Source organism: Pleurodeles waltl, chromosome 5 (genome assembly GCF_031143425.1).
Source record: "Pleurodeles waltl isolate 20211129_DDA chromosome 5, aPleWal1.hap1.20221129, whole genome shotgun sequence".
Lineage (NCBI taxonomy): Eukaryota > Metazoa > Chordata > Amphibia > Caudata > Salamandridae > Pleurodeles > Pleurodeles waltl.
This window is the reverse complement of record NC_090444.1, coordinates 748,565,052-748,588,711: the sequence shown is the minus strand read 5'-3', so window position 1 is coordinate 748,588,711 and position 23,660 is coordinate 748,565,052. Positions and strand designations below refer to the sequence as shown.

The window sequence follows — 23,660 nt, the reverse complement described above, 5'->3', positions numbered from 1 at the left end:
TCTTATTGTGCTTCATCGTCCTAGTTATTGCAATACATGCTTTATTATCTAAGATGCAGTTACTTCAATAAAACCTTATTGAATTTTACTCTGTCTCTGATTGTCCTTGCATACATGAGACTAATGTAACTGAGAGAAACAGATGAGAACTGAGTGACCATGATTCCCCTGAGGAGTCATGTATGTCATGCACCCAGTGCCCCAATCATCTCTGTCTCGGGTGGAGATGAGGCACTGCTAGTTAGCCAGAAAAATCCGGATTAGGCCGACAGGTGTCACATGGTGCGGGATCAGACTCAGTCCCGCAGTACAGGTGATTCTGCCGCCCGAATCCAGTAATCTCATTAGGATAATGAGAACCTACACGACATTACATGGCTTGGAAGGAGTAGCCTCCCCAAGCCCCTGGTATGCTTTTAAGGGAACATTTGGTGCCCTCCGTGTATAAACCAGTCTACACTGGTTCATGGACCTCCAGACCCTGCTCTGGCGCGAAACTGGACAATGAAAAGGGGAGTGATCATTCCCCTCACTATCACCACCCCAGGGGTGGTGCCCAGAGCACCTCCCGAGGATCCCTGGGTTCTACCATCTTGAATCCAAGGTTGGCAGGGAACTCTGGGAGAATCTGAGTGGCCATGCAGGTGACATCTTTTCGTTTCTAACTCTTCTTATGCCTATTTCTGACAACTAGTGTATATATCTTGTGTATTACTTACCTCCTAAGGGAGTATTGCCTCTATAGTTATTTTGGTGTTGTGTTACGATAATAAACTACCTTTATTTTGTAACACTGAGTGTATTCTTTCATGTGTGTAAGTGCTGTGTGACTACAGTGGTATTGCATGGGCTTGGCTGATCATTCACAGCTACCTCTAGAGAGCCTGGCTTCTAGTCACTGCCTACATTTCACTAATAGGGGATACCTGGTTAAGGTGTAAGTACCTTAGGTACCTACCACACAACAGGCCAGCTTCCTACAGGAAGAACTTTCCATAACACTTTGTGGGCGTAGGACAGGATGTTCCCAACACTCAAAGGTTGACATCAAGTATAAATATTGGACCTCTAGAGCCATTCATCTGTACACTCCTGGACCTGTGGAAATTAAAAAAGGACTACCATGCTCTCCTGCTACTACTCTCAAAGGGCTGTTTTGATGCTTGAGAACTACCTTGACTCCCAGAGAAAGAAGACTGGATCCGCCTCCCATAATAACATGAGTGACTCGTTTATGAGCTATATGGGGGGCACAACAAGATCTGTGAGGCCCCCCTGCAACTGGACCTGCTGGCCTTTGCTGGAGAGAGTTTCAGATACCCAAAAGATGCCTCCCTGGTCCTGGACCCTTGGATGATATCAGTCTGAGCTCCTCCCAAAAAGAAAAGGTGCAATCGTGACGTTAGGGCTCTGTGGGATGGCAAACGGTCCCCTTCGCACTGAGAATCTGCCTGACAACACAACCACCAATGTGAAGCTCTGGTGATGACTGGCTCCTTGTGCTACAGCGACAACTCGAGATCTGCAATTCTCACTACAAAATGACAGCCCTTGGTGACCGGCTCGAATGTGAATTTACCTTGAAAAAACTAAAGACAAGAGAGATTTGGCAAATCAGGAACTGTTCATTTAAAGAAACATTAAGGCCGGGAGAACTGTTACTGAGCAGTGGACCCGAGGATTATCTCACAGTAGAGTGGTACTGAGTGGTGTTTTATATATTTCTCTGGGTCCCATAAAACAATTACAACATTCACTTTGAGATGAAGCATGTGAACAGTTGTCTTGATTTCATAAATAAGGTCCTAATAGCAAATGCAGGTGGGCCTGGACCTGGCATTGACACAATGTGGACCAGTGGATAATGTGTCAAAATGCCCAGCCTGAAGGGTGCGTGATTGCGGACCTAAAAAAGTAAAAAATAAAAATAAAAATAAAAATAAAAAAAACACACAGGTGGACTATACTCTGCCCCTTGACGCCTGGTGGAGAGAGTGGGGTATCCCGGGGCCAAAAAAGTATATATTTTTTTAAGAGAAATCCTCTGTGGTTCTACAGCTGCTTAAAAACAAAAAAAGGCTTTTTTAAAAATAAGTCCCTTTTAGTAGGCCAAATCACAGGGGGTCGGCAACCCCTCAGTGGTCTTCTTGACCCCATCCCCCAGGGCATTTGGTTTTTAATTAACTGGAAAGAGCATGCAGCCCTACTTCCTGAACCTCTTAAAGGCCCCAGGTACCCGAACCTTTGGGGCCATTTTTAGGTCGAGAACACAAGCGCTCTGACCTGTTGTAATCTATCTGTGGGCTTTTAACCACACTAACCGCACGCCCATCACTATCACACGTTTGTGTGCTTGCCTTTCAGAAATCATTTGTTATCATTGGTAAATGCTTTACATTTATCCCTCCTTGGGGCGGTTTGGTTACCGCCTTGGACACCGACCCTGTTACTTGGATAATTGCACATTTGCTGATACGTTTGACTGCAAGCAAACTTCTTTTTCCTTTTGTCTCTCACCTTCGCGCTCATGCTCATGGCGGCCTTGGAGTTTTGAATCGGCTCACTTATGTCAACTGTTTTACTTTCCATTTTCAATTTAAGTGCCAAAAAAGGTCCAATTAGGAATTTACAAGCCATTGCATTGCAAATGCTATTTCTTTTTTTTTTAGCTATTGGAATGGGGTGTGCATTCCCAGGCCAAATCAAAGCAGATTCCTGGGGACCTCATCCCCTGGAACACTGCTGCGTTCCCTGTCCAGCAGTGTGGGGGCAAGGAATGTAAACTTTATTCTCTCTCCACGCTCTCTTGGGCTGGGATCATAACTTTGTTCCCTCCCTGTGGGAGCACAAAAATAAGCTGAGGAATGGAGCTGGCTCCCGCTGGCACCCACAATGTGGAGCCAGCAGGGGCCATGAAGGTTCCATCCCGGCATCCCTCAATGATTTCCGTTGCTGTGGGTGCCCCTAGTGGTCACCAACTTGCAAATAATATCCAGCTCCATCTTCAACCGCTATGGGCGCTGACTGGGGAATTAGCAGGGCTTTGGAGATTTCCTTGTGGCCCCCAATCATTTCCCTTGTTGTGGCCAGGGCCCCCACTTTCAAATAATAGAGGGCTCCTGGTGGGACATACTCTGGGTGTTGGCTGGGGAACTGGCAGGGGCCCTGGGGACCTTCCTGCGGCACCCAACAATTTGTCTTGTTGTGGGTGCGTCAGGTAGGCATCCACTTTCAAATATTAACCATCCTCCACTGGCACCAATTATGGGTGATGGCTGGGGAGCCAGTGGGGACCTTGTGGCTCCCCGCGGCCTCTAACTTAATATAAACTGTGGGTGTCCTGGGTGTGACCGGGACACTAAAAAAAAAACCCTATATTAAAAGGAATAATCTATGAGTGGCAGGGCCGCACAATTACTATTAACTCACCACAAACAGATTAGACTAAGGCTACCGACTCCAGACCATGAAGAACTCCACAATGAGACTCATCCTTGACCTCCCACGACACAGCCGCATTGTACCACACCTCAGAGAGCTGGACTGACTCCCGATACACAAATGCAGCCAATTCAAACTCCTCACGCACGTATAGAAGTCAGTGCACAACATAAGACTAACATACCTGAGCAACCACCTTCACGTCCACCAATGAAGCAGACACCTGTGCTCTGTCTCACTCTCATTCGCACACACCCCTCGCATCCACAAAAGGGGAATGGGAGCTTTAGCATTCTCCGACATCATACCCAAGACCCAGAACAACGTCCATCAACACATCAGAGCCTCCTCCTCACTCCTTAAATTCCACAAGAAGCTGAAGTCCTGGCTCTTCTACTAGACTCCCAACACCTTCAGCCTTATGCCAACTTGCCTGCTCCAACACCTAGACAAAGTCCACATAACATAACTGCTCCATGAAAGGAGTAACCCATAATGCTCTTCTTCTGGGTGATGTCCCAAAAACGAGCATGGGCAGCACCAACATTTGTTTTTTAATGTTGTGGAGGACTGCAGGGAAAGCAACAGCCCCGCAGTAACATTAAAAAAACACAGCAAGTCTCCTGGGTCATTGAATCCATGACCGCAGGAGTAAATTACCATATCTTTTACAGCACTCCAAGCTGGAGCTATTAGCTCTTAAGCTGGAGTGCAGGGACCCCTTGTGGTTGGTTCTATGGCTGCAATTTTGCAATTTGTGGCTTGAAGAATGTTAAAGGAAGCCTCAAAGACATGCTTCTTTTGTTTTTTTAAAATGCTTTATAGAAAATATTTTGTGACAATTACAAATACTAAACATTGTAATGTGTGAATTTTTTAAATATACATTTGATTATAGGTATTAGTGACTTTGTGACAGCCACAGTAGGTCTGCTTATATATGTTGATATGCTGACCCTTTGATAAAGCCAATATGGCCCAAAAAAATTATATTTTGGCATTCTGACCCTTTGAAAAAAGCCAATATTTAAAATGGCACCTTTTATATTGCGACATGACACCCAACCTCACGCTGCACACGGCAATGGACATCTTACTTTTCACTGTAAAAAAAAAAAAGGTTGATGTGATGTAATAGTTAGTAATTGTAATATTTAAATATAATTATTCTGTAATGATTCTACTCTTGTAATCTGTTTGTTACTGAAATGGTAGTTCAGTCAGCACATTTCCAGAAGAACACTGAGAAAGATAAAATCATATATAGGAGATTTCGGGTAGACAAATGATCTGACTAAGTTCTAACTTCCCTCTCATGATAAAGATTCTTAAAGAAGGATTTGGGATATGGCGCCCACTCTATGTGTATGGGTCGGACCAGAAGACAGTAATTAAAATGAAAGCACCAACAAAGTTGCTTTTCTAACTCTCACAGCTACCAGTACAGAACCTATATACATGCTTTCTGTGGTCTAAAAGTGCTTCCATGTAGAATATAAAGTCAGGTGTGGGCTATGTGAGGAGGATAGTTTAGGATAGACTGATCTGAGGTAGTATTATAAATTACTTCAATAATGGTCCTTGATGGCAGTCATCACTGTAATGCAAAATGTTGGGGCCACTTGCTTAATGGGATGAGGGGCGTTTATCTGTTCTTTTTAAAAGGCTCCTAGAAAATAAGTTACTTGCCAGTAACTGTAGTTCTCCAGTTTTGGAATCTTTCATAGATTTAGATGCTTGATTCATTACCCATCGTCGAGATGGGAGTCCCCCAGTACCCTACAATAGCAATATAATGTTAACCATAGTTCACTTTTGTAGCATATCTTAGTCAATTAAAAAAAGAGACCATACATAGGTTTCAGCCAATCAGACTGTTTGTACTCTAGAACGTTCCTGTGAGAAGCTCCAGTCCCTTAGAGTTTTCAAAGCACGAGAGCGGGTGAACCAAATGCAAAGAGAGAAAGGTGAGTTTCCCAGGGGAGGAGGGTGGGTCTCATGTAAATCAATGAAAGATTCCAATACCAATACTGGAGAACTACAGTTACAGGTAAGTAACTTATTTTCTTACTCCACTATTAGAACTTTCATGGATTCACAAGCTTGAATCAGAGTATACAGCTGTAGTGAAGCACACTACAATCTCAAATGTAGACATAAATTTTATATACAAATATCTATTTATGGAAAAAACAACAGTGTGTATATTGCTAATGATGTGTTTATGCATATGCTCGTATGTCAAACAGGATTTGAGAAGAGTTAAACAATGTGAAGAACTAATACAAGGATGGTGGGAAGAGGCTAGCTCACCGTTACTGGAAAAGATGTCTTAGTACCGCCTGACTCACTGTGACATCACTTTGAGGCGTTGCGTCTAAGCAGTAGTGCTTCTTAATGGTGTGCCAATCATGTGCAATCGAAAATGCATTCCTCTATGATCCCGGATGGTTATGCCAGCTTGCAAAGAATCTGCATTTGGTGTTCTGGGGAGTTGCAAATAGGTCGAGATTTGGCTTGCCCCACTATGAGAAGACTTGATTGAGAGTTTCCTGATCCAATACCCACTTGTGGCAAGATATTTTTAATCTGCTGAGAGTGTATGCTATTGCATTCTGATTTCCTGTAACGTGCTCTGATCGCAGATGCTACCTGTGCAGGATGGACCAGTTCCAGATGTTTTTCGACTCCTGAGAAAGGAGAAGTGATATGGTGCTGCCTTCTTTGTTTAAAATGTGCATTGCTTTTGTATTGTCTGTACATATCACAACTGCAGAGTTTTATTTTCAGAAAGATAGCCCTCAAGCCCAGATGTACTGCCTTGAGATCGAGCAGATTGATGTGGTAGTGCCAGTGAGGTTTTTCCATTTGCTGCTGACTTGTAGGTCCTAAAGGTATGCTCCGCATCTGTCCAGGGAAACATCGGTGCTGATGACCAATGGAGAGGGTAAACTAAGGACCGACGGACCAATTGACAGGTGTCGTAGCCATGTCAACCAAGATAGGGCTGTGATCATGGCAGCGGTACCCTGATAATGTTGTCTAAAGAGCCTGTAGCCTTTTTCCACTAGCTGTCTAGTTCCTCTTGGAGGGGTCACATTCTTAGCTGTCAGAACAGAACTAGGAGAATGCATGATGACATCATCCCCAATCGTGATTTGTAGAGGCACACTGAAAGAGACGTTTTTCTTTGGATTGACTAGGCCAATGATATCAGCCTTAGTTGTCTTTCTGATGTGTGGGATGCCTTATTGAGTGTAGTGTCTAGTATTGCTCCCAAGACGATTATGTTCTTTGTGGGTTGAAGAACTGACTTTTTCACATTTAACATGAGACCCAAGTCAATGAACACGGTTATGCATGCTGCTGCTGCTCTCTGCGCTGCTAGCCTGGAATAAGCCTTGACGAGCCAATTGTCTAAATGTGGAAACCCTTGATGCCTTTGTTTCCTTAAGAACGTGGCTACTGGTGCAAGCCACTTCGTGACTATCCAGGAGGTTGCCCTCAGGCCACAAGGAAGAACTTTGAACTGGCAGTGGTAGCCGGCTAGTGTGAACCTCAGGAATCTCCTGTGGGATGGATGGATGGGGATGTGAAAATACTCATCCTAGAGTTCGAGGCCTGAAAAATAAACTTAGTTATTTAGGAGATGGAGAATGTTCTGTAATGTTACCTTGTGGAATGACAGCTTTTTGAGATATTTGTTGAAATCTGTGAGGTCGAGGATTGGACGTCACTCCTTCCACTTTTTGCAGACCAGGAAAAAGGGGGAATAGCATTCCTTTCTTCGCTGTGAAAAAGGAACTCTATCGCCCCCTTCTTGAGCATGGTCAGTACTTCTAATTTGAGCAGTGCAGATTCTTTGGAATAGAGTTGTGGGGGGTTTTGGTGGTGGATTCTGGACAAATTCTAGGGTGTGGCCGAATTGAACATGGTGCAGGACCCAGTGGTCCGATGTTATTCCTTGCCAGCACTAAATGTGATGGGATATTCTTCCTCCTAGCCAGCATGGCGAGGGAAAAAAGGTAACCAGAGCCTGTGGATGGTCACTGACGACGAGTAGCACCCCTTCCCTGACGCCCTGCTCTGGCTTTAGGCATGGGCCTGTTGTAGGCCACTTGCGGTGGTTGCTTTTGAGAGTACTGCAGACAAAATTGTTGGGGGGTAGAGGAGCATGAGGGATATCGCTATTGTTGATATATTCGCCTATATGATGGAAAACCTCGTGCTCAGGCACCCCGAAAGGAATGCTTCCTAAACTGGAGGGTTCTGAGCGATTTAGCTGTGTCTGTATTTGTCTTTATCGTTTAAAGGACTTGCTGAAAAGAGCCTCCTTATCAAATGGGAGATCTAATATCTTGATTTTTATCTCGGGTGTAAATGAGGTCACTTTGAGCCAGCCTTGCCTCCTAAGTACAGCAGCCCCTGCAAACTGCCTTAAAGCAATTGTGGCAACATCCAGGGCCCAGTCCATCAGTTCAGCTAAAGTGCACTCCACACCCTCCTGTAGGATCTTTTTGCCCTCTGTTTGGCCTCTTCTGGTATCTAGATATGGAGTGATGTCAGTCCATAGCTGTCGTTCATACCTCTTGAGAACAGCCAGAGAATTTGCAGCCCTGACAGTAAGGATTGAGGAAAAACGCTTATCAATATTATCCAGGTGCCTGCCTTATTTGTCCGGGGGCGCAAAGACTGGAGTGGAGGGATTCTTGGATCTACGTTGGGCTGCCTGGGTGATCAATGAGTCCAGTTTTGGATGGCCAATTAGAAAGACTGGAGCATCTTCAGGAGCCTTGTATTTCTTGTCCAGACTCAGAAGAACAGCAGTGACTGTGGCTGTATTCTTCATTAGCTTAAGGCGCTTTTCCCAAATGTAGCTAACAATGGTCATAGATCTGACACTTTTCTAGAATGGCTCCATAAAATCATAGCAGAAACAGTCTGTCTGCTTAGTGGGCATGGGGAGAGCGAACCTTTTTGAAACCCTTTCTAACAAATGATGAAATCTCTCAATGTCCGCAGGTGGGGAATCCACTGGAGTAGGTGAAGGAGATGATGGTGTGGGTATGAGATAATCATCCCATTCTGTGTTGTTGTTGTGGAGGTCGCCTTCCTCTCTCTTATCAGAAGATGCTGGGTCTTGAAGAGCTGCCTGAGGGGTGTGCCTTACTGACTCGGACAATTATATTGGTCTTTGAGTGTAGAAGGTTGTACCGTTGGGGACTTTGCGGTGTGGATACATGTTTTAAAGAAGGTGCCATAGGTGGAAAACACCTACTATAGTCTGAGAGCATGAATTTTAAGTCTGAAATCAGAAAACCAGGTACAGAGACCATTTCCTCGTGGTATGGGTATGGACAGTGCTCCTGAGAGTTCCTGATGTTAAAAACACCCTGCATCATACTCTTCTACCTCCTCCTGCTTCTTTACCTTCAGTTTGGACGGACTGTGTGCAACACTGAAAGTTCCCTGTCCTCTAAGTCTTCCCCAACAAACAAATGTGCTGGCACCAGAAATGTCACCTTGCTCGTAGAAGTGTGTGATGGGGTCAAATATTTGCTTTTCTCATGTCTATATGTTTTTCCTTGTCTACAGAGTTGTCTATGAGGTGGCAGGAATCCATGTCACAAAAACAGTCTCTTCTGTTGATGGAGAAGTTGTTGTTGGTCTCACTGTCGTCGACAATGAGATGGATGTCGCCGGAGGAACTGTCACCGCTGTCGTCAGAGGTGAGGTGAGGGAAATCATCGGCTTCGATGGTCTGGTTGTAGACGCCACTGACGAGGAAGTTGTCGTCGTGAAGGAAAAGGTGGTGCACAGTGTGAAGACAGTGCTGATAGTCGCCGTTGTCAAAGCTGTTGTGTATACCTTCATCATTGATGGCTCAGACAACGAGGTTTTTGTTGATGGCGGGAAGTTCGTCAACGACTTGTCAGAATATGGAGCTGAGGAAGGCTTTTTAAAAGAGTGACAAACCTGAGGAGGTGGTGTAGGAGGTTCAGATGACACGTTTTTTCAGCCTTTCTGAGGAGGTAGATTGTCCTTTTTTCTCTTTATGTCTGGCAGAAGGTGTATGTTCCTGAGGAGATTTCAAAGGACTGTGGCCTTTGTAAGAACTACGAGTGATCTTTTTTGAGGCTTTTTTGGGCTACTTACTGGAAGAGCGAGAATGAGTAGATCAGTCCTTTTATGAGATTTCTTGAGAAGGTAGAGGAGTCCTCACTAAAAGATCAAGATACTGGCTCATTCCTCAATTTGAGCTTCCAAAGCCAAATCAGCAGCCTTCCTTCTCTGTCTTTTAAAGTTTTATTGGAAAATGTTTGACATACTGTACAGTCTTTAACTGTATGTGGATCAAGACAATATATGCAATACTAATAAGGATTCTCAAAGTGAATTCTCTTTTTAACACAGATTTTACAGGCCTGAAGAAACGTTTTTTCTCTTTATCTGACATGTTGAGATGAGATGAGAAGTCAGATTGGTCACAAAAAAAAACTTCAGAAAGAACACCCAAAATAGAGAAACACTGGACAATTCCTAGAAATAACTGTTAGTAGGTATAACCAAACAGAGCTCAGTCGAGAGTCCCTAGCACAACGTTCAGTAGAAAATTTGTGGGACTCGTGCTTCTCACATGAGTGTTCTAAATGGCAAAGCATCCTGACTGGCTGAAACCTATGTTTGGTCTCTTTTTTAAATTGACTAAGATATAATAGAAAAGGGAAGTGCCTAGAGCTCTTATAATCTATGTTTAACATTACAATGCTATTGTAAAGTACAGAGGGACATCCATTTCGATGACAGGAATGATTCAAACATGTGAATCGATGAAAGTTCCAACAGTGGAGTATATTGGAAAAACGCCTATGTTGGTGAGTAACGGGAACAATAAAGAAACTACATTTGCAAGATGCAAAAGTGGAAACCGGCTCATGTCAAATACAACTATAGATCTGTATTTCACCCACATATTCCTTCAACCTATTTTAATCTGAAGCGCAAGTTATTTCTCAACAAACAAACAAAAAACAATGACTGAAATGCAGGCAAATATTTTTCAGTGGTTGAGATTTTAGTGCAAGAGTTACATCAATCAAGTGGTCTGGTCTACACTCTCCCATTTGGAGCAGGCTAAGACTGATTTGGACATGGTTGGTGAGTGTTTGTAAGGGAAAGGAGACAAAAAAAAATAAGTAGTCAAAGCTACCCTGATTACCAGTTGCTGAGATGAATTCAAATATTACATCATTTTTTATTTTGTAATCCTTGATAAAATGAGGCCAAGACATTACTGTGACCCCACGTGGAACTCATTCTGTCCACCCTGGAAAGGAGATGACTGCATTCCCATTGCCTCTTCAGAAAATACAATATTCATGCCATGTGTGCAATACATAGATCGAAAAGCATAGGTCTGTGCCTTCTGCAAAATACACAGATGAAAGGACTACAGCGTGAAGTATATTCAGAGAACATCATGGGCTATATCTTTTTTGCAGTTAGCAACGATACACCTTAATACATGAAAGTCATAGCTTGTGAACCAATTAACATGAACAATATGTAGCCCTTTTAGAAGGTATCTGTCATGTCATTTGTGAGGCTGTGAACACTGCCTGGTTGAGGAATTTTCATTTGCATATATGCAACTTTAAAATACTTATCCCATCAGATGAGGTAAGGTATTTGGTATTAATGTACTTTGGTATGTGCCCTTACTTTAAAAAAATCATCACTTAATGAATGTGTTTCAGTCAATTTTTTAGTGATTTGTAAAGATATGCTTTGACAGTGATTTCCAGGTGGGTAATGCCTATGCTATGCATAGGACATGACCTCTTGCCATGTTCAATTAGCAGCCTGCAAATGTCAAGACCCAGGGCAGAAAAACTGCTGGTCGTACATGAAGTCATTCTTGTAATGTTAATATTAAATCTAAGGGTCAGTATAGATCTAATTGGTGTACCCACTCTTCCTCCTTCAAAGGTGGGTTTGATGGAAGAAAGATGGAAAAGTTATGGACTGAGCCTTAAGAAGGTTGATACCACCTGGGGCCATGAAGCTGCACTTGTGCAGAAGAAGCTAGGCAGAGAAGAAAATGTTTTACTAGGTTAATAGCTAAGCGTCTGATACTGTCTGAATTGAAGTGATGGCAATCAGAAACATCATCTTGGAATTAGCAATTACAATGCACAACAGTGCAGCAGTTCAAATGATGACTTCAACCAAGATTCAAGTCCAGCTCGGGCATCACCAAGGGAGAAGCAGGAAACAAATAATTCAAGCCCTGAAAAAACAATAGTCACACAAACCATATTAAAGGTAACTTAAACAATAAATGTTGGATCTCTCTGAGAAAACAGCCTACCCAGGGAACACAGAAAATAAAGTATCAGAGAGCCTCGCTGGAAGACTGTTTACGTGCTCCAAAGAACAACAGGCAACAAAAGGTGCCCAGCAACTAGAATAAGCAGACTTTAAACAGTTCAAAATGTTCTATTAATTTCTCAAGCATATAGAGTGAGACTGAAAGGGTAGAGGTGCAATGATTCACTCTGCCCAGACAGGAGGTTCTCCCCAACAGGACACATACTAAATGTTAACAGTTCCAAGCATCAGACTGTCCTTGCCAAATCCGGGGTGAAAACAATCAACTATGCCTGGACCCACAATCTTCTGCAGAACTCAGAATATCAATGGAGTCAAGGGATATGCATAATGAAGATCGAAGTTCCAAGATATGCACTGTGCATTTCCAAGGGCTAAGTAAAGGGGAAACTGAAGAGAATCACACAGGAGCATTTCACATTCTCTGAGGAAGCAAACACCCTAGGACAGCACCTCGCTGATCAAAAATCAACCTAATCACCTATGGGAGAAGTTTTTATTTATGATATACCAGAGGGAATTCTGGGCTTTTCATAACCAGCACACACAGTGAAACCTTAGTGTGTGATAAATAAATAGCCCAGTACCACCCTTCTATATGATACATGATATGCTAGATAGAAGGAAGGACAACTTACTTACCTTTGGTAATGCCTTATGTGGGAAAGATATCTAGCCGCAGATTCCTCACCTTAGAATATTTCACAGCTTCAGATTGGATCCAGAAAATCGAACTGTACCTACCCACTGACCGCCGCTGGGTGGTGTAGAATGGCTCTGCATCGCTGGCTCTGGATGTGACCGGTGAGGTGCCTATTTAGGCGCCACCCCAGCACGCTGACATTAGTTTCTTTTTGTAGCTATTTCCGTGTCAGAAGCACAAAGCCAAGTCAGAAGACTGATCAACCAGTGTGCATTGTCCTTTAAGTGCGTTTTAGACAGAAAAACCCAGGATGCAGAACAGGAAGCATAGGAGGGTGGGTAAGGAATCTGAGGCCAGACAAAGTCTCTACCAGATATGGTGTTAGTGGAACTTGCTCATTTGAAAGAGGTCTAGCTGCAGATTCCTTACCTTAGAATAGATATCAAAGAAATACCTCCCCAGAGGTGAGTCAGTGAACTGGGTTAGACCAAAACATCAAGGGGAAATGAACAGGTTTTGTTTGGTTTGTTTTTGCAGTTTTATATAGTGCAAACTCGATCCAACTATATTGGAGAACTTTACAAAAGCACTAGTTACATTACACAAGGACACATTTTATTTTTAGTAGGCACAGGGAGTTTGAGTGATTTGCCCAGAATCACAGGATGCTGAGCCAACGTCAAGGCTCTCACCTGGTTCCCCAGTTTCAAAGTCGGCAGCTCTGGCCATTACACCACATCCTCTTCCACGGCTAAAGTGCCCTTCACAATGGACCTGACTGTTAAGGAAGTCGTTTTCGTGAAGATGACCACACAGCAGCAGAGTTGTCAGATTCAGAAATTAGACTCGAGCACAAAATAAAAGTGACCCCGTGTATGGGATTAGGAAGCCAACAAAGTGGCTCATGTTTGCAAATTCAGGCAGCTTCTAACTTCTACAGTATTTAAGTGTGGTGGTGTAAGGTATGGGCGACTGCATGTATTTGAGCTTACAGCAGTAAATGTTTTAATATCAGGTAAATTAATAGTAAAAACTGGTCCACCAGACATAAAATAGTCCGACAAACAGCTAAAAGACAGCCCACATATTGACCTGTCTGACCAGTAGGTCAGGCACTGTCTGACTGCCCTGCATAGCAGCCTGACAGATACTCAGGACAGGAACTCCATGAGCTAACACAAATTAATAATTGTATGCCTAATCTGGTGAGACCTGTCAAGGTGCAGAGAGGGCAGGCGGGTCAGGACGAGGAGAGTAAAGTTGGAAGTGCTAAGGGTTTAAGAGATACATCTCAGTATTGGAGGAGAAGCCCTCAGTATATATCTCTAAATGCCCAAAGTTAATAAAATGATGGAGATGCCGGTATGGATATGGAATCCTTTCTTATTTGGGATCCCGCAGGAGAAGAAAAAGAACAAGGAAAACAGGGCAGGGGAGATTAGGCAGGGAGAGAATAAGGAAAGTTGATCAACCCAGCCCTATAGGGGAGACCAAGTGGATGTTAGTTAAATGTAAAGGCTGGATATCAGTTAAAAAAAATACCAATTACATTGACTAAGATTAAGGTTAAGTCTAAGGAAAAGGAAAGTACTAGCAATTATAAGATAATGAATTCTATTCCTAAGTAATTGCAAGTAGACCCGAGTGGTAGACGTCAGAAAAGGCATCCGGAATGTAATGTTGGGCAAAGGGAGATACCCCAAGATGATTGCGAAATTTGGAATCAGGAGATGGCGAGTAGAAAAGTGCATATTAGTGAGATAAGAAGGACAGATACACAGGAACATAGTGTCAGAGGGCAGCCCAATGTAGATGGATTATCGTTGGGTGGTGTTGAAGTTACAGAGAAGGCGACAAATTCTTTATGGGTTTATCTGAAGCCTATACCAGGTATATGTGGAGGGAAAAGGATGAGGAAGTTATTCACCTTAAAGAGGTCACGGCTTCTGGAAATATCTCCCATGTGTCCCAGTTTGAAGGCAATTTTAACAACGGATTTGAAACAGTTAAGCTTCCTGCAGAATACAGATGGTAAAGACGTTACAAAGCTCCTTTTGTATTCAGGACTGGCGGGAGATATCATTCTCAATGCAGAAAATGAGCTACAAGTCTGCGGTGTGAAAATATCTAGGGAGCCGGCCAGAGTAATAGGTGGGGAATATCCCTCAAGTCACATTCCAGGCTTTTTGAATCATCATGGTGGCCTCAAGACAAATAAAGTTAAATGGGGGCACCAGGAAGGTCCTATTAGTAATAGATTAGTTATTGAAAACAGAGTAGGCAGGACCGAGGTCACTATCCCTTCAGAGGATAAAAATGAATATAGGGGGAATTCAATTTCAACTTAACAGGTACGATTGTTTGGAGGAGGTGGAGGCGGCCCACGATTAAAGAGAGGTGGATTAGGAGCAAGCCTCTCTGCACAGCATCTGTTCGTTCTCCTGGAACATTTACGGGGTAAGTAGTGCAAGGAAACTGTGTTTGATGGAATTATAAGGCAGTATTCTATTTTATGTTTCCAGGAGACTTGGCTGTGCAGAGAACCCCCACCATTAGATGGTTTTATGGGGATTTACCAGCTTCCCTTGGATGGAAGGTAGGAAAGCTTTCAATACTGATCGAATCACTCTCAGCTCCAGAAGGGTTATATTGAGCCGAGTATCTACCAGAGACCAGAGGCCCTTGATTGCCACCTATCCCAGATGGCCACCCCATCAAGAAGCGATGCATAGGTCATGGAGAAGGGAGAGGGGTCTGCCACAGATACCAATGCAGTCAATTAGCCACTCCTGGAAGTCTTTTGAGGTCTCCTTCAAAATCAGAACCAGGTCAGCCCACTGGAACTTCAGATCCCACTGTAGAACCCGCATATGCCATCAAGCGTACTTCACCACCAGGATTCAAGAGGCTGTAAAGCCCCAGCAGCCTCACAGTCAGTACCGCCAAAATCCACGACTCGGGTGGTTACATTGGGATCATAGACTGAATGACCTAGACTCTGCTTAGGACGGTATGCGCAGTATTGCACAGTATCTAGAATGGCTCAAAGGAAAGGAAGCGTCTAAAGAGTCAGGTGTAACTTCGGCTTGATGATAGTGAACCCCAGAGAATGCAGGCGGTCTGCTGTAGTCTGGAGATTGGTGATGACTGCCTGGGTTGGGCTGTCTCCATAAGCCAAACGTTTAAGGCAGGGGAAGACTGAGACCCTTAACCTCTGCAGATATGCTCAACCACTACCATAACCTTTGTTAAAATCCATGGGCATTGGCGAGACTAAAACTGAGCATAGCGGACTTGAAATGTTCCTGCCCCACCATGAACTATATGTAACTCTGATGGACCTGATGATAGAAAAAGGCGTTCTGCAGGTCCAACGCTACAATCCAGTCTCCAGGGTCTTACACAGATAGGACCTAAGCGACTGTTTTCCTCCTCCTTCAGGAAAGTGTTTGAATGGTGCAGATCTAAGATGGGACAGAGGCCTCCATCCTTCTTTGGCAACAGAATGTAGCAGAAATAGCAGCCACGGGCTACTTCTGATGACAGCACCCTCGCTATGGTTCCTTTGGCCAAAAGATCCAGAACCATCCACCACTAAAAATCTTAGGAGCACCACTGGGAAAATTTAAGAAGTTTTCCCCATGCTCAGACCAATGAACATGTTATCTTTGTTGCTGCTCTCTTTTTGAGATCCATGTGCACGAAATGCATCTTAGCCGCATCCAAATCAGAAGCAAAAAATACTTGTACCCAAGCAAATTTCAGTGACTTTGAAAGGTGTTCTGTCACTGACGAGTCCTAAAACGAGGCCTATCCCTTTGTGGCTGTTTCTACAATATGATCCAGAGGAAAAGCCCAGAGGACAGAATCAGCTATAAGCATGGTGCCAGAGGAACCAACATCACTACCATCACAGAATGGAAGGCAAGGCTTCTGACCCCAAACTTGTCTTAGAATCCACTCGTAGCACTCAGAAGGCTGATGGTGTTGACCAGGAATGAGCCAAAGCCCCTAGTTGGTACACTTAAGGGTAATCAGAGCTTTGCCTGGGTAAATGCTGTAATCTATGATCAATTTGAAGATAGTGCCCAACACATTTGGTGCAACTTCTCAAGTGAGGGTGAAAGATTCTGACAGTAGCAGTGTTTCTTACTGCCCATGCTGAAATGACAATCGGAATTTGATTGAAAGTCACAGAGAAACAGTGGTGGCTGGAGGCACACCAGAGAGTAGGCAAGCATAATCCAGGCAGGCTTACCAACTTGCCCTCCATCAGCACACAGTCCCTGTTACTTCAAGTACTGCTTCTCAAAAAAGGTAACAGCTGTGAGGACAACTTCGAGAAAGGAGTCTGAAAGCAGCAGAAGATCACTTTTGAGAGCATAATAGTTTCTGTGACTTACCAGCAGTAGATAAATGGAATTAAGAAGGCTTTTTCCCAGTGGGCACTGGCCAGATAGAGCTTTTCCTCCAGTTCCTTGATGGCCTTCATGTGCATAACAGCACGTCACATTATGCTCAATGATGCTGGAGACCCATACTCCACATGCATTTCCAAGGAGGGTCCCAAACTGTGTGCAGAGTCCCTGGCTAGTTTTGATGGCGCACCAGGGAGCCGCGGCTCCCAGTTTAGGAACCACTGCCCGAGACAAAGAGGCAAAGCTCTGTACTGTAGTCCATGATATCGAAATTAAAAATAGAAGTTGACAACACAGTTGTCAAATATCTTGGACACATACATTCGTGATTTAGGAGTTTTTCATCTATCAGGGAAGCCCTTTGACCTTATTGTTCGTGAATGTTAAATCTGAATTTAGTTCATTCAAATTACTTACACATTATATAATTCATCTGAAAAAAATAAGTTCATTTTATATATAGTACAAACAGTTTATAAAAATAGATATTAACACATTAGGCCACAATCCCAAGTTGTATGGTGATTGTAAAGGCAACACAGGTATCTTACTTGGGAGTAGCAGGAATCCCTCCGGAGTCAAAAAGTTTTAGAAATGTCCAGCCACAGCTTAACTCTCCCCTTTCTCCAGTAGTCTAGGCAAAAAGTGAAAGGGAAGTTTCAAGAATGATCCTTATTCAAGTTTAAAATGTGTAATAATTTGATTATCATAAAATACAAAAGACAGATTGATAAAAAATGAAGCTCTTCAATGGGCTTCATTGTTTTTTCGTACAGTAATATACATATTTTTCGACTTAGCAAATACATGCATATAAACAATTTTGCTTACCTATGAGGAAAACAAGAATAAGTGTACCTATACCCAATTCACTACCAACAATGATATGTAGATTGCAATAAATTGATACCTTAACTCAGCAAATCAAAGCATGTATTTCTAGGTTTCCATGATCAATGTATACAAACTATTGCTAGAAATTAGCGGTACTAACGGACATATGCCTGACAAAGTTGGTACCACAGCTACACAGAGTGGATGGAAAAGTGAAATGGTTGAATCCGTGGTGCCTAACCTGGTGAATGATAGAATTGCTTTCAGTGACTATCGACAGGTCCTGGAGATCATGGTTGACATGTTATGTTCTCACTAGGTCCCCAATAAAATATATATTTTAAAATATTGCTGACATCCAGCTGCCCTTTAACCTAAGAAAGTTGTCCTAAACTGAAGGATTTCCCCAGAACATGCTTTATTGTTTATTTTGATGTAATAATGTTTCCAAATGTACCGGAATTTACAACCTGATCTTATCAGTCAATACATTGGTTCGCCTACAGGTTCTTAGAAGCCAAAGATAGGGCCAAATATTGTAAAACCAACCAAACAAAAAAGAAAAGAAAAAGAAACAACAAAGTATAGACGTGAATGTTCCTTAGGAAGAAATCCATACCGGATAAATTTCATGTGTTGATATATTATTATATATACCAAACCAATTAATTATCAGAAAACACAGTGGGGGTCACAACAATTGAAAATGTGTGAAATTAATTTTACAGTACCGAAACGTAATCATATGTCACTGAAAAAAAGAAGGATAACTTTCTGCTGCCCTGACTTGTTTTATTACTTAGGATGCTACTGAATATCTTTCAGCTTACATGAAAAATCTGAGAGCTCAAGTTCACAATGCCCCAGGACGTAGTCACCACCTTCAGATTCTTTTTTCAGACCTGTTGTAGTTATGTCTCTTTTGCTGTAATTTACGTCATTTTTATTCACACATCTTGCAAAAACCTCGCTACTGGAAGGCTCATATGTGACTCTAGATGAGTTCAAGCTGCAAAACTACTGTTACAGGGAAGTAATAAATGTATTTTGCAGTATGCATTTCCGGTGTTATATACTGGTGGAGGATGTAGGAGGGTAGTGCTAAATAAATGTTTTAGAAGATTCTTCCCTACCAGTACCTCCCTTCTTGTGTGTATATCTATGGAGAAATGCTTGATAAAAGAGGGTATTAATGGCCATGTGGGCACCATGCATATGTCGGGTAAAGAGGTATTAACAACACATCTTTTTCGCTCATGAAGTGTGCCTTGCCCTTCCAATGTTTAGCCCGCGAGGGAATACAATATTTGTATAGTCTGAGTAATCCATATCACCATGATTCATCTTTTTCTCTTATGAAGCTTTCCTTTAGCCTTCCAATGTTTAGCATTTAAGAGAATATCATAGTTGTGTACTTTCAGTAATTCATCTCACCTGGATTCCTCTGGATACTGGCAGCCTCTTTTCTCTGTGATGTGCTACAAAATAATTTCTATGTTTTTCTTACCGTTTTCATCTTGTGCATGTAATAATACATGACTGCAGTCCTACCTTGGAGTGTTGAGTTCTCTTTCAACTATGTGTCTTTGTTGAAAAAAACATGGGTAGATAAATAGACTGGCTTACATGAAATTATACCTACTATTTTCAGTTAGAACTTCCCTTTGTGAGATGCTCCTTTTTGTCTGCTTCTGAGTTGTGTTCCCTGGAAGATGGACTGCCATAATTCATATCTGTCTTGTGTTAGGTAGGCTCCAAAATTTCCGTGCTAGCTTCAAAAGAGTAGGGTTTCAGTCAATCTGTTTTGTTCAAAGAAGAATACTTGCGTTGTATGAATGTCTGGATCTGGATAGGTTTTCCTAATACTTGTGACTGAAACCCCTGCCTCCTGTTATGCCCACTGACCTTTGATTTTGAATTTGCCTCAATGTTCATGACATCCTTTGTGTGACCCACCCATGAGGATTGTCACAGAGGGGATCATGTCTGTGAACTGTCTGTCCATCATGGTTTCCAGTGAACACCTCAGTAGGTCCTTCTGTAGTTTGCTTGTGACAAACATTTAGAACGTCCCAATCCTTTGTTGAGTGTGACCACTGACCAGAAAGTAACATCTGCATGTCTTTTATATGGAGTTTCACAGCTGGTGTTAAGGGAGTGCTTGAGGCCATTATGTCCAACATTTTCAAGACTGTCCTTATTGTCAAAGACACTGAAATGTGGTAGAGACAGACCTGCTGTTGTAAAGTTACAACTCACTTCTAGATGGGGAAGGCAGTACACCAATTGTAGCCCGACCCGCCCTAAAAACACACTGTCTTGCAATAGATTTGGAGATATTTTTATAATAATTGTGAAACCCAAAGTGAACAAGGTGTTAATTACCTTTTTATTCTATTCTATTATAGTTGTAAAAAGTTCATCTTTAACATCCAATCATGTACAAAAGGGTATTTCGATACAATTTGTTGTCTAGACTGCATGGACCCCACTGCGGAACAATTTTGGAATACCCATGATCCTTTTTTTAAGGGTAGCACTTTTAATTGATAATGAGTCCTGCAATATCTGCAATCTTCCATGGTCACTGGAACATGGAAGTCACTCTCCTTAAGGGCTGTTATTCTTCCACCATCAGTAGTACCTCCTGAAAAATGTTATCTTGACCTTTGTAGTTTTGATGAATTTGTTTATGAACCTTTGATCTAGCAGTGTTAATGTCTGTTCTCGTTTGGGTATGAGGATATACACAAATAAATGTCTATGCAGTGGTTGTCCTATAGTACTTTTTTATGTAACCTCTCAGTAACTGTTCTTGTACCGTTTGTAGAAGAACATCTTTGTATTCTTACTTGTTCAACCGATCTCTTTGGTGGTATAGTACTATTTGCTGTTGCTATGCAATCTGTGTGGGGTATGACGTTAGCATCCATTTGCCTGATGTGGCTGTCTTTTTATACGTTTTAGTTTACTGTGTATATAAAACATAACAGGATGCCCACATGCACCCTGAACAATAATAAACAGCAGAGGGGGGTTTACCATGCAGCAGCTCAATTTACATTCACATGATAAACTTCTCGGCAACACCATAACTACAATTATCAGATGGGCTGTCCACATAGGATGACTATATTAAATTGATATTTATGTATAAGTAAATAAATGAATATTATATTTGTATGAATAAATAGTTTGTTTGTTTTCACCTATGTTGTTTTATGGTATATAAACAATTTGTTTTCCCCCGTTAGCGCATTGTCGTATGTAATTACAATATCTGACAGCATCATATTGATATATGGCGAATAACAGTCAAGGCCCAATCTCATCATCAAAAAGGTCCAATCCATAATAATTCCTCCAGTGACACCAGAATTTAGAGAATTTTCAGGGACACCACCCTGCGCTTATAGGTAACTTTCTCTGCAGCCTTTTACATGTCCATCCCCTTTTTCCATTCCCGCAGAGTGGGGTCCTCTGGCACCGCCCAATATCTGCCAATATCCCTGCTCACAACCACCAGTACTTGACTGCCAAAGAGAAGCTTGGTCCGGGGGACATCCAAGTCATTTAGTATAATTTAGTATACCATAGCGAGATATTTTTTCAATTGAGTGGGATATCAACTCCAAGTATGTTGCATAGCTCTCGAACTACCTTGTCCCAGTAAGCCTGGGTCACTGGCAGTCCCACAATGTGTGCAGGATAGTCCCCTGTCCCCACACGGTCACAATCCAGGGACATCGCTCTTCACATGTTATGTAATCTTACCCTGTTGTAATAAACCCTGTGCAATATCTTTAGCCTCAACCTGGATTTAATGGCTACCTCCTGTGGGTGCGTCAAGCCTGCTTCCCAGTCAGTGCAATCCATCTCTCCCATTTCTTTCACCCAGCACCCCAGTAACCTAAGCAGGGTGTCCAGCATGTGAATTAGAGTTCTATAGGTGAAGGATATGCCCTCATCCTTCATAAGAAGCCTTCCTACCATGGGCATGCAGTCAGGTATCTCAACCTCACCCAACTTCTCGGTCTGCCATGCATGCCCCTTACTTGCGCGCACTGAAGGTATTGTTTTGGGTGTACCTGATATTCTCTCTGGGGCAAGGGGAATGACACGAGTTTCCTCTCTTCGAGGAGATCCCCAAGCTTGGAAATCCCAATCATGTGACAGGCTCAAATCCCCTGAGCTTCCCCAGTTCCAGCAGCATTGTTGCCTCCGAGAGGGGGTTTTCCTGGCCACCTTTTGTGCCAACCCAATGCGTCTAGTTGCCTTCGTTCAGGCCTCCAGAGCCACCCGATAATGCATGTGTTTCTTTTCCTCACCTTGTGGCAGGTCACAATATTCTATGTGCATTAGTTTGAGCTTTAGGAGGACCTGTGTGTCTGTTAGCACTCCCTGGGACCTCTCCATACTCAGCAGCTGACTCTCTAATGCCTCCACCTCCACCCCATCATGTTAATGCTTATGAACGATTATCTTCTATCTCTAAGGACCACGTTATATGCCTCCCAGAGTACAATTGTGGAGTCCACTGACTTCTCATTCTTCACAAAATAAAGTTCACAGGCTACCTCTGCATCCTTGAGTTCCCAGGGATTCTGCTTTCACCCAACACCCACCCTTCTCCCTTTCCTCCCCACTGTGACCCAAAGGGGGGGGAGAGCTCAGACAGACCTGTTGCTAGATACTCGGCCCTGTCCTCATGGTCTAGCTCCACCTCTGAACACGTAATGTAACCTGGAGAAGACCCTGTGGAGCCCTGAGAAACAGGAGTAGCATCAGTCTTCCGGGTGATGACACCACCATAGATCCACAAGACTTAATCTTGCCAGGGGGGTTTCATACTTACGCAGCATGCAGGATCTACTATGGTCCAGGACAGGGGCCAACACATCATTGAAGTCCCTGCCCAAAATATGTATGGAAGAGTTAGTCTTCAGGAATATGTCTGACACGTTTTTCAACATAGGGACTGACAATCGAGCGGGCGTGTCTATACTCAGCAGGGTCATAGTGATGCAACCCTAAAAAGACCTGGAAGGGGGATTGTTTCTGATCAATATAGCTACCCCAAAGGATCCTGTGTACGCTCTCCTACACAAAAGCAACACTGAGTCCACAGGAAATGTGTTTCCTATAGCAGGTCTATATCTGGCCTCTGCTGGCAAATGTACTGCGCTACCAGCCCCACTTCACCTTGTTTGTTAGGCGGTTGACGTTCCACGTCAATATGGAGTACCTCACATCCTCAGTGACCCCGGACTGTGCCATTGAGACAATGTAGTATTGCTTAAGCGTGTGCCTATGTTGACCCCGTGTGCTGCGGTAAGTCTAACCTCCCACCTCTAAAAACAATGTCAATTCAGAAATAGAATGAACATATCACAACTACTCTCCCCATAGCCCCCTCCCCACCTCCCACCACCCGAGAGCATCCAACCCCATTACAAAGCACAACTACTCACAAGCAAGGCCAGAGAGGTCTTCAGACCATCCTAACCAAGATACACAACTACCCCAAACTCTATGCAAGAAGATTGAAAAAGGGGTGGGGGCCCCAACTCTCCCAGTCACATTTGGGCACCCTTACCAACAGGTTGACCCCAGCACCTTTGTAGAGCCCAGGTGTCAAGGTAAGCATCCACGCCTATAAGGAGAAAAAGAATATTGAGTGCCACCTTAAGCATCTATGTAATTAAACCAGTGCAGGCCCAACCACTTCACACCAAGACTTAAGAATCAGCACGGTCATCTGAGGATCTATTAGCCATATCAGGTGTCACTGCGGCTGTGTCTGAAATTTGGCCACTTTTGGCCTCCGACCTTGGCTGGGTCCGGGCATTCCCAATCTCCTCCACAAAGGACCAATTTACCCGATGTGGTGCGCCCCCACAGAGTCGTTTGTCCTTTCGTCCCTGTGCAACCCT

The 23,660-nt window shown here is 43.2% G+C and overlaps 1 protein-coding gene across 2 annotated transcripts in view; it reads right to left on the bottom strand.

The window, feature by feature from the left end:
* NPHP1 (nephrocystin 1) overlaps positions 1–23,660 on the bottom strand; it is a 523,503-nt gene that overhangs the window by 170,153 nt on the left and 329,690 nt on the right. For both annotated transcript variants that reach the window (XM_069234711.1, XM_069234712.1), the window contains exon 14: positions 17,445–17,527. In XM_069234711.1, coding sequence (XP_069090812.1) covers positions 17,445–17,527 — 83 coding nt within the window. The remainder of the gene's footprint in view (positions 1–17,444; positions 17,528–23,660) is intronic.